The sequence below is a fragment of the Blennius ocellaris genome (assembly GCF_963422515.1).
Source record: "Blennius ocellaris genome assembly, chromosome: 20".
In the NCBI taxonomy this organism is placed as follows: domain Eukaryota; kingdom Metazoa; phylum Chordata; class Actinopteri; order Blenniiformes; family Blenniidae; genus Blennius; species Blennius ocellaris.
Genome location: NC_137669.1, coordinates 10,535,251 through 10,546,955, shown reverse-complemented (window position 1 = coordinate 10,546,955; position 11,705 = coordinate 10,535,251). Strand labels below are relative to the sequence as shown.

Genomic DNA, 11,705 nt, shown 5'->3' with positions numbered 1-11,705 from the left:
CCTCAGGAAATATGAAATTCTGCATTTTTTTTCACTGAAGTCTTCAGTCAGCTCAACATCTATATTAGTTTTTCATGGTAGATGACATTAGTTTCAACGGAAAGGAAGTTGTCGGGTCTGCAACATAAATATCATTTTTGGGTTCCATAACGCGCGCAGAAAGGTTTTGTCCATGTGTAGGGCAGGCTGTCGAGAAATGTAAAATAATTCACTCTATTTTTATTATTATTATTATTATTATTATTATTTAGTAATATAAAGCTCTTTGCAGCGCTTTGGCATAAGGCCGCTAAAATTGGATGTATTTCTTCGTCAGGCCAGACAAGCTTGAAAACAGAATGAATAACACAACATATGCTGAGAGTCAAAGAAAATAAGAAAAACGTACACCTGTTACATATCAGCAGTTGTTTTCCCAAATGCTAGAAAAATGTAAGATTATTGAGCCTTTGAATCTCCTTACATGTGTACCAGGAAGGTATGTTGTCCTCACATTAGCTTTGTTTGAGTAGATCAATGAATATACAATGCAAATTTAGAGTTTTACTTCTCTAACTTACTCTGACACGCACATTTAACTCAAGCACTGCAGGCGAGGAAGTTGTATTTCATTTAGATATAAAGTTAAATTAGTAAAGTTGCATCGCTTGATTCAGTTATTTGAAGAAAAAAAGTTCAGAATAAACACGTGGGGAAACGTTTATTGAAGCAAAATGAATTAAACTAAACCATTTTTTTCCTCACGCAATTTTGTTGTTGTTGCATAAAACGAGCTCAGAAAGAACCAGATTGCAGATTTATTTTTATGTTTACATGGCAGAACTTTGCAAGCACCTTAAACACAATTTAACTTGGTGTGTACAAAATTACGCATATCATCGGTGTAAACAGAACAATTTTCGATCTGCATTTGACTGACATTAATTTCTATGTTGGTTAACCGAGGTGTGGCAAATTATGAAATTTCACATACATTTATGCTGGAGGTGGCAGAGCTGCGTTTTAAAGCAATTAGTCGTCCTTCGTTGTAGGGGCTATTTGTAACACAAATACATTAAAATGATGCACATGTGAATGATTATTGCGGTCACACATTACAACTCTTTGAAACTGCCTCTCAAAATAAATATGAACTGAAATTCCAATTTAATCCAGACTAGTAATGTTGACAGACACAGAGAAAATAGTGGGACGAAGCTTAACAGGAGAACTGATGACAGCAACCTTCTTTACAAATAATACTAAATTCAGAAAAACTTTTTTCAACGAGTTAGACTTGTAAATATCACCTTTCCGGGAGATGCGGGGACACACAGAGCAGTCTAAAGAACGACATACGCTCTTGAAACGTTGGGGCTTTGCACCTGGTGTGTTGCTACTGCCATTCCCCATAATGTTCTCCTATTTAATTGGGCAACACGGGCCTGATAAGCCCTTTCGTGTAACAACGCATGGTTTGCAGGACGGACCTGGGTAGAGCGATAAAAGAGGGTCTTACAGCGCAGGGATTTCCAGCTGTATAGTCATCAGGACTCGTTTCGCTCCAAGGTCAACGAGTTAACTCTCTGGTAGCTGCGTCATCCTGTTTCAAGGCCAAGTTGAAGCAACGGAGACGGGAGGGGCCACCATAATGAAGGAGAGGCTTGGATTTTATTCTGTGCCCGGTTCCTATAGCGTGAAACGCGGAGCGCCTCAGTCAGCTCCAAGCCTAACTTGCACCATGGCGCTGGACCCGATAAGGCGCTCAAGGTTTACCAGCTAAAAGCAAATATTTCGGCAGATCCGCACCTCGAGGGCCGTGGGTTGGATTACATGCATACTGCGCAGGCTCCATGGTCAAGTTCAAGTTGGGCTGGCTAGTAAAACTAGGGGGGCGCATTCTGCAGTGTCTACCACGGGGGGCGCTCCCCCTCTTTGATCTTCCCCTGCTAAACGAGACACTGAAGCAGAGCCACGGTGCAATCCATTTTTTTGCACTTCTGCAGTTAATAAGCTGCAGGAATTGCGAAATGGTGTGTGTTTAAAAAAAAAAAAGAAGAAAAAAGAAAAAAAGTTGCACAGTGCTGAGTGATTTCATCGTGCAATTAAGAAAAAAAGCATACTCTATCATCAGCACATTTTCCAAACCCATCCGGTGGCCTTCACTATCTAAAGCACACACAATATAAATGACACTACTGTAAACGCGCAAGGTCACGGTTGCGCAAAACGTTCTTCTGGCCTTATCTCAGGGAGATCACAAGATCCCATCTGCCCCGGCCACGACCCATTGTATAAGCTTTCTCAGCAGCCAGGCATTGGGATCTTTGCCATCTTTGGGTGCTTTGCTAAAATTGCACGATAACCCATCCTTATAGAGTTCAAAGCAGCAAATAGAACTCCTCTCCCATAATTGTGGGGAATTTTTCAGCGTATACAAAAGAATCTCCTCCTGTGTTCTCCGATGCGATCCAACTAAAGTAGCAATTTTAGGAGTATTTTGCCACACAAGGTATAAAAACAATATCAATTAAAATCTATTGAGAAAGAGATTCATTTGAAGTTATGACGTGCATTGAATACCATATACCAGTCATAAAAGTGGACTATCTTTGGCTTCTGTGTGACAAAGAACCAAAAGCAAAACAAATTCTTTTTTGTCTTTTCCTCCCGGACTCAATAGGACATTTATGGTTGGACTGAGACGTCCCTCTGTTACTTTGTGGCTAACAATTTTCAGACTGATGTTCCACTCACATCCGCTGCGTGTTGATTCTCCCTGCCTCTGCAACTAATACTCCCCATTATAATAATCTAAAGGCCAGTTCAATGAATCACAGTGATTAGTGAAAAAGACAGTGGCTCTGGATACCATATGAGAACTATTATTATTTTCTATTGAGACTCTAAATGTATTGTGAACATCAGGAGAGAGATAAATGCTGATTATCTACACAGTTTCAATAAACTACGAGAATGAATTCAACTCAACAGATCACACCTGTAGAGGTTAAATATGCCACCACTATCAAGAACTTGTATATTTTATGTACGGATGCAATTTCACTTTAAAAAGTATTTTAATGCATTTCATTGTGGTATTTTTTTTAAGTTGATTGTTGCTGATGTGTCAGTGTTAATCGTGTGCGTGCATTGCCATACGTTTCTAATCTGTTATGCCATAAAGTTATCACAGAACGAGAGAGAGAGAGAGAGAGAGAGAGAGAGAGAGAGAGAGAGAGAGAGAGAGAGAGAGAGAGAGAGAGAGAGAGATCACTTCTTTTTTTTCCCCCTTTGCAAAACAGATGAAAGAGTCGAGAGAGAAAGCCAAAAGAATTTCCCTCACTCCTGCGCCTTCGGGCTGGGCTGGACTGAGCTGGGGGAGGGGGCGGCTGCTGCTCCAGGCCTTTTCCCTTTTTCGGACAGGCGAGGGCGCACAAGGACAGCGGAGGCTGCAGGAGCCCCGTCGTCTGAAAGCCACCCTCTCCTCATTCCCTGTGTGAGACCATGTGACAGACAGCCTGTCTGAACCGCATCACCCAGCATCGTGCCTGACGTACAAAGACCGATTGGAGATCAGTTTCAAAACGTCGCTCCTTTTGGATGATGTCAGGTTCATGGTGTAACCCAAATGGCATTATTATCGGAAGAGATAAGGGTTGAATATATAAAAAAAACAAAACTATAAAGTATAGCAACATGTATTCTCAGACGCACCCTGTTTTGTTAAAAAAAGAAAGAAAAAAAAAAGCACTTGATTTGAGGGAAGAAACTTTCTTCGTCTGACTCAGACTTCAAAAAACATATTTTGTAAAGTATATAAAGTGGCTTTATTATTGTCAGGGTGCCGGAAAGAACTGCCGCCCCAAAGAGGTATTGGAGCCCCAAAGTTATGCAGTGGACATATTGCGTACTGCATGCATCAGTTTAATTAAGACTGTAAAGAAACTGCTGGAGATGCTTCGAATAAAGGTCTGCTTTTCATGGAGGGAAAATAATGGAGTTCCCTTTGCAGGCAGAGAGCCAAACATTTGCTAATATCTAACTACATACACACTAAAATCCATAATTTGTCATCAATCAATAACACGATTCAATGACATTAATCTCCTTTTTTTAAATGTTAAGCTCGGAGAGTGTCTTCCGGAGAAAAACATGCAAAAATAAAAATGCTGTGATGAACCCGGAAGCAAGTAACCAAAAATCAAAACTAACCATTTTATTTTGGACATACATCATATATGAGTGTGTGGCTTTTAAAACTACTCCAGGCACCAGATATGAATTGAGGGTCAGACAAGGTTCTTTGGTCCAAATCCACGTTAATCCTGCGAGATGGGCTCTTATCTCATCTTTGACCACAAGACTTGACCTTTAAAGACTTCACTTGACTCCACTTGAGGAGAAGAGTTGAAAGAGAGGTGGGAACAGAGGAAGGTGCAAAAACGCAAATAAGTCAGTTAGCATATAATGTTGGTATTATTCATAACAAAATATTGATCACGATCACAAAAAACTGTTGAAATCGAGATGTTCTTCATCCTATAATGTGGATTTTGAACGTGTGTCAAAGCTTTGCAACCCAGACAAAATGGAAAATAATTAAAGCATATTTCATTGGCAGACACATAAAGAGACAGTCTGAATGGGTTGATGCTGTTTCTTGTTTTGCCCTCTGACACCCCCCTCCCTCCCTCCCTCCCTCCCTCCCTCCCTCCATCTCCTTCTGTTTACCCATACATCCAATCAATGCGTGTCGTCATCAGGGGGGGACCATCATGACGACTGGCCTATTAAGAATGACAGCTCAGGAGAAAGAGAGAGAGAGGGTAAATGGTGATCCCTCCCAGAGCTCCCTCTCCGCACTCCGGAGCGCTCTTCTGTCAGGGTCAGACCGGATTCAATCCCCTCTTTTTCCAGAAGCCTCTCCTCCTCATTCGGACACAATCTCCCACCCACCTCCATCTCCAACACACACACACACACACACGCGCGCGCGCGCGCGCGCAAACACTCACACACATACACACACACTCTCTCTCTCATACACACACACACACACACACACACACACACACACACACACACACACACACCCCTCCAACCTGAGAATCATCGCATTGGTTTTGACGGCTCGCACTCTCCCGCGAAGTCGAGAGATTCTTTTTTTTTTTTTTTTTTTTTTTTTAAGTCGTGCCTGTGATGGAAAGCAGAGAGGAGATGGTGATGCTGGCGGAGGGAGGTCAGCACGCCAAGAACGGCTCGAATCTGTCGGAAGCCGTCGGGAGCCCCGCGAGGGAACCGCAGGGGAAGCACAGGGGCTGTCTGAGCCCCGGTGCTGCTGCGCCCTACTCCCGGGACCGGAGCGAGCTGGCTGCGGAGGAAAGCGCACGGAAGACGATGTGCGCCGACGTGAGACCCGTTGGCTCATCTTCATCCGGAGACAGGCGGCGGGCTGACCATCCTCACAAAGACGGCAGCAGCTCAGACACCGAGTCGGACTTCTATGAGGAAATTGATGTCAGCTGCACGCCCGAGAGCATGGACTACCCGACATCCAAAGGTGAGGCTGGCTCCAGGTTTTCTTGACATTGTCTGCTCGTTATGAACGGAGTTGATTGACTGGCAAACGCACAGACATGTCATTCAAAATGCCACTTACGAGAAACAGAACCACCCCAAAAATGTAGTGCATCTTAAAACGAACAATGAATTCTTTTCAATAAGATGCAGTTTAAGATGAGCAGCAGGATAAATACAGTATGACTGCAGTGTGCTGCACAGCTGTTCTGTTCAGGGACCACTGAGGTGACACCCACACTCCAAACAGGCATTTCCATCACAGGCTTTCACAGGCTATTTCACCAAATCTGCATGTATCCATGTTTTCTGTATGACTAGATCGAAGATTTAAATAGAAGAAAAAAAACGAGAGGAAAATTAGGACTGAAAAGGCAACAAAAAGAATAATAACCAGAGGACTCTATCAGTGAAAAAAGACTCGTAAATAGTTAAGAGGGATACATTTCCCTTTAACATTTCACAAACATGAACATGATTTGTAAATGTTTTTGTTTGCAGTAGGATTGCAGGCAGACAAACGAATAACAATCAGACACTAATCAATCAAAAATAATAATGTGCATCTTTTCACTACATTTACCGTGTTGTTGTGGCAGAAATTATAATTTTAAAAAGAGCAGCTGAGAATTAATACACTGAAGACCGAGCTGCCAGTTGAAATAATTTCTCTCTGAGATTAATAAAGTATTGTATTGTATTGTATTGTATTGTATTGTATTGTATTGTATTGTATTCGACACAAGAAGGCCTAGGAAGGAAAAAAATAATGCATATTGTTAAAATAACACAGCAAATCAGCTTTCCCCCCGTTAATAACTATTTAAAAATTCTAATATTTGAAGGAATGCTCAACGAAATAAATTCAAACGCTTATATTGTCACCAATATTAATTGTCTGAATAAGGGATTCTGTCAATCTGACGGATTATTTTTCCTCATTGGTTCAGGTCGAAATGGGGATTCTCCGAGTCACCCGAGTGACAACGGTGCTGACCCGGGTCGGACGGTCCCGGGTCAGGGCTCTCTGTCCTACTCAGCGGACCAGATCCGTCGGTACCGGACAGCCTTCACCCGGGAGCAGATCGCACGGCTGGAGAAGGAGTTTTACCGGGAGAACTACGTGTCCAGGCCGCGGAGATGCGAGCTCGCTGCCGCCCTGAATCTCCCCGAAACCACCATTAAAGTAAGATGTTATCAGGGATGAGAGAGGCAGAATTACAGGCCTCTGGGGTATAAATGTAACATCATATTTCATGAGCGAGTGTTTGTGAAATCACTGTGCTGCAATGGAAATGTACTCTAAATCGATGATTTCTTGAGAAATTAGTTGGCAAGGTGGAGAAATAGCACAGAGCTGGACAAATAGATCAAACCTGCTATTATTATTGTAATTTTCATCTATTCCGTCCTATTGGAACGAGAGTAACTCTAAAATAAATATTAAACCAAATCCAAAATTGGGTGCGCTCACAAGGAAAAACTCCCCTGCGGAGTGATTTCCATAAGAGCTCCTGTTTGTGCACATCAAAGGGCTCGAGGTTAATGTTTGACCCGGTGTGTCTCCGTCTCAGGTGTGGTTTCAGAACCGCAGGATGAAGGATAAGCGCCAGCGTCTGGCCATGACGTGGCCTCACCCCGCCGACCCCGCCTTCTACACCTACATGATGAGCCACGCGGCGGCCACCGGGAACCTGCCCTACCCCTTCCCATCCCACCTGCCGCTGCCCTACTACTCCCACCTGGGTGTCGGGGCCGGTTCGGCTCCTGCTGCCACCCCCTTTTCCAACCCCCTGCGCTCCCTTGACAGTTTCCGGATGTTGTCTCATCCCTACCAGAGGCCGGAGCTCCTGTGCGCCTTCAGACACCCCTCCTTGTATCCCGGCCCCACTCACGGCCTCGGCCCCGGTGGGAGTCCCTGCTCCTGCCTGGCCTGTCACTCCAGTCAGACCACCAGGCCATCCGGCTCGGACTTCACTTGCTCCCCAACAAGCAGAACTGACGCTTTTGTCACTTTCACGCCCTCGGTGCTCAGCAAATCTTCATCTGTGACATTAGACCAGAGGGAAGAAGTGCCTCTGACCAGATAAAACCAAAACAAACCCACTCTCCTATATATAAAGCCTTCGCCATAAGCTTTTTAACCCTAACATATAATATGATCAGGACTCAAGCCGCATGAAGGTGTAGTCAAGTAGACAGGAAAAGCTGCAGTTTCTACATTTCTTCAGCCACACGACGCACAACAAGATTCTCCATTTCTGAAACAAGCGGCTGCCAATATACGGAGCCAGGACAGTGGACTGAAGTATGACTGCATGGACATAAAACCAAACTAGATTTTTAGAAGATCCATTTGAGAGAAGTGGGAGGGGGGGGGGGGGGGGGGCACCCGTAGAAACGGTTAAATCTCCTTGATGGATGACATTTAATGTTTGTTTTTTGTTTTTTATCATCATTTTCTTTGTGTGTCTTTACGCGTCCGAATCAGCCTACATGTTAGTTACAGGAGAATGATGCTTTCCATCTCTGTTTTTAACAAGGGGATTTGTTAACAGACTGCGGCCGTCTCATTACCAACAGCTCCCCACGCTGGGGCCCATCGCGGCGGCCCAGGCCCAAATGTGCACATGCTGGTAAAATTAGTAAGTGATGTATATGTACGACCCGGTGAATTTTGAGTGTTGAATTAATGATAATACCAGGATGGGCTCGTTGCTGGCAAAAGGTAACAAGGCGCCAGGGGAGCGGATTACAACAGCTCGCACGGTTTGGAGAAGGGGAGGGAGGGGAGCAGAGGAAGAAAGACCCAGAAGAGGATTGAGAGGACAATCAAAATCGAAGAAAAAAGAAAAAAAATCCTGAGCATTTTCAAGCCCATGAAACAATATTCTGCTTTTTCCCATGACGGCATAACAAATAGGAAGGATATCTGATTAAAATGTGATCAAATTATGCAAATAGGCCTATTTTAAATACGCGGTTTTGCCCCGGTTTAAAGGCATTCCGCGAAGAAGACGGACTAACAAGAGACTGGTTAAATTTCTTGTTTTACTTTACTTTATTGTTGTATTTCGTTTTATATTTGGGACATTATTCTTGTCTAATTTGCAATAAATACTGTTAAAGAATAAATGGAAGGAATGAAGTGTTTGTGAAAGAGGACTCATGAGATTTTAATGTTACTTTAATTCACTGCAAAAAAAAAGAATAAAACGAATTCAAACAAAGTTTCGTTTCTATTTTCGATTATTTCTTTTTTTTTTTTTTTACTTGGGTTGATTTTCGTTCATCCTGGCAGGCTAAGCTGTTAAAGATCTCCAATACTCTCAATTCTTCTACCAGCATCAGCCCACCCCTGCTGCAATAATAACACTAATTTTGTTCTCAAGTGGTCGCTGTCAAAACACCAGAGTGTGCCCCCATATTTCCTGATGGGACCGCTAGATTGACCGTGACAGCTAAGTGGTCCCCGGGCTCGGTTAACGCCACTCATATTTTTTTTTTCTTCCCCTCCGCGATCCACTTAATAGACACGGCAGAATTAGTTGGGTTATATTGGAAATGCAAAGAGATCGATCATTCAGAAAGGACCGCCAGCAATCAGTGGGATCTTAATTGGCCGCGTTTGACCCGGTCCGCGCAAATTAAAAGAGTTTCTGTTCGTAATAGGATTGGCGAGGTGCTGCGTCCCGGAGAGGGACGCCACAAATAACCGTTATAAACGGTGTTATGTTAGTAGAGTGTGGAGAAATGTCCGGTCAGTCAACTTGGGCCTTTAAAAACCACGTTGGGCTAAAAATGGCCAAATGCGTAAAAGTCATAATCTAACAAGCGTCACCTTATTTCCAAACAAGCCTAAATTGTGGGACGAATTATCGTCCTCTGCCTTTTATTCTGAAATGATTCTAAATACAGAACTGCTGATTCTCTCTCGTCAACACGAAATGCAGAAATAATTAAACACCGAACCATTAATACCAAAACAAACTCAGTTTTTTTATAATTTTGTGCGTTTATTAAAATTAAATAATATGGTCCTAATCAGACAGTCTTGCAGCTTCAAAACAGGCACCGACGAGCTCCCACCACCCCCACCACCACCACCCTGCACACGCGCTTGATTGATGGCCTTATTAACTGGAGTTCTTGTAAGTGTGACCAAGCTGATTAAAATGCATATGTTTGGAATAATACGCCGTTTAAGCCTCCTGGGTCGGGGCAAAACTACAAGGCAGATTTATGTAAACTATCAGCCGGTGTCTTTAAGCCTGATAGAGACACAGGTCATGCAGGCAAATGGTTCTGGTTTGAGCGTAATAAAAACCGTGCCATAAAATAAAGATGAACGCACGAGACTGGTAGAATATTCAAAAGGTGTGGTCTCTCTCTCTCTCTCTCTCTCTCTCTCTCTCTCTCTCTCTCTCTCTCTCTCTCTCTCTCTCTCTCAAAAAAAAGATGTCACCGTTTTTTGTGGCAGGGCTTTTTTTTTTTTAAACAGACTGGAAAACTTGGAGCTGATCGGTTACACGGGAGCTGCTGCATTATACAATCATCTTCTAAACCCGCGTCACACTGTGCCAGAATGACACATTAAAGTGAGGCAAATTACAACCACATTTACTCAGCCATGCATATGGATCCCAATCTCTCCTCACTACATAAACTACACGGCTGAATCCTCAGTGGCCTAATCCAGCATCAACAACATGCCATTTAATCGCTGGAAAATTGCGTATGACTGAGCTTCAAGATATGATGGGCTCGTAGATTGCGCACATAACAGCAATTACATCAGCCTTATAAGATCCTATTAGTGAGAATTGGCTCGGGTCCTCCCAGCTCCCACATCCAGCACAAAGCGTTTTGATATGGGCGGTGCAGTGCAGCTGTCCACCGACAGCAAATGTAGAGAGAGAGAGAGAAAAAAAATGGATCGGTGCGCGCAGCTACTGCTGTTTAAATTGGATTACATCCTAATTTACAGACCCTTGTCGTAACGTAAGAGGCTGGCGGAAGGCGTGGACGGACCAATCACGCCGTAATGATGATGAATGGGAGATTAATGCGCATACAAGCAAGACAATTTAAGCCTTCATCTGTTTAAATAGGCTTCCAATATCATTTGGAAACGGAGGTCACGTTAAATCAATCGAGGGACGCGTGAAAGTCGTTTTCGGCGGCGTCTTTATCAACATTATTTACGGTGCACCGGAGACAGCTATATGCAGCAAGAAAATGGGCCGGCTGCTGCATGCTTATGTGACATAGAAGAGCAAGAAAAACAGAGCAGGATGGAATCAGGCAATCAAAAGATCCTGTTAAAGCCTCATCCATTTGCGCCTAAAATGCTTCTAAACGTGTCTGTCTCTGCTATTACAAGCTGAAAGAAAAAAGGAAGGGAAAAAAAACCCCGTGTTACTCAATAAGATCCTGTTTTAGAACGGGGTGAATGGGTTTTTTGTTTGCATGAAAGATCCAGCAAATTGCATATATTTATTTTAAATACAGATTAAACAATGTAACTGATTATAAAATTTCAAGATTATTGAGAATGAAATCAATCTGAGCATCCAAAAACACTAACATATGTAATTCATGTTCATTTGTACACATAGATCATTGCACACTTATTTATTTGGGCTGATAGGCCGATGGCAATATCTAAGTTCGATGGGAATTTAATAGAAACTAAAGACTAATCTATCTTTTCAACATGCATGCATATACGAACCACTAACTATTGTAATGGATGGCTAATATGTACTGTGTGGTCTTTTATTCATGTGACAAAGAAATAGTTGTTTTTGTTCAAGCTTTCACTTCCCAACTCCAAGAAAAAAACCCCAGAATAGCAGGACACAGACAGGATACAGACATTAGACATTATTCCTATAAGATGAAAATGACCACAAATAGAAATAGAGATACAAGTGATCCCTTAAACAGCAACATAAACAGAGCAACAATGTCAGGTGTGCTTTTCTTTCATAATAAATGTTTGTCAGTAGAGCTCTCAGCAGGTTTGTGATTATCCTGGAAATGCATAGCAAATATTTCTGTCTCCAACATAACTGAACACTATATTTTCTCTAAATACCAAATAAAAGTGTGTTGACTTTAAAACTATTAGTAGCTAATCTGCC

The 11,705-nt window shown here is 42.8% G+C and overlaps 1 protein-coding gene across 1 annotated transcript; it reads left to right on the top strand.

Moving 5' to 3' along the window:
- Positions 1–5,060: 5,060 nt before the first annotated feature.
- evx1 (even-skipped homeobox 1) lies at positions 5,061–8,779 on the top strand. Its single transcript, XM_080516495.1, has 3 exons — positions 5,061–5,542; positions 6,510–6,745; positions 7,134–8,779. The coding sequence occupies exons 1-3, from the start codon at positions 5,182–5,184 to the stop codon at positions 7,647–7,649; spliced, it is 1,113 nt and encodes a 370-aa protein (XP_080372621.1). The 5' UTR covers positions 5,061–5,181; the 3' UTR covers positions 7,650–8,779.
- Positions 8,780–11,705: the final 2,926 nt, after the last annotated feature.

What these genes read in the sequence shown, in the direction of transcription:
- evx1 (XM_080516495.1), top strand. Translation starts at nt 5,182, where the DNA reads ATGGAAAGCAGAGAGGAGATGGTGATGCTGGCGGAGGGAGGTCAGCAC. An exon ending in GGACTACCCGACATCCAAAG is followed by an intron (nt 5,543 to 6,509) that starts GTGAGGCTGGCT and finishes TCATTGGTTCAG; the next exon opens with GTCGAAATGGGGATTCTCCG. An exon ending in TCCCCGAAACCACCATTAAA is followed by an intron (nt 6,746 to 7,133) that starts GTAAGATGTTAT and finishes TCTCCGTCTCAG; the next exon opens with GTGTGGTTTCAGAACCGCAG.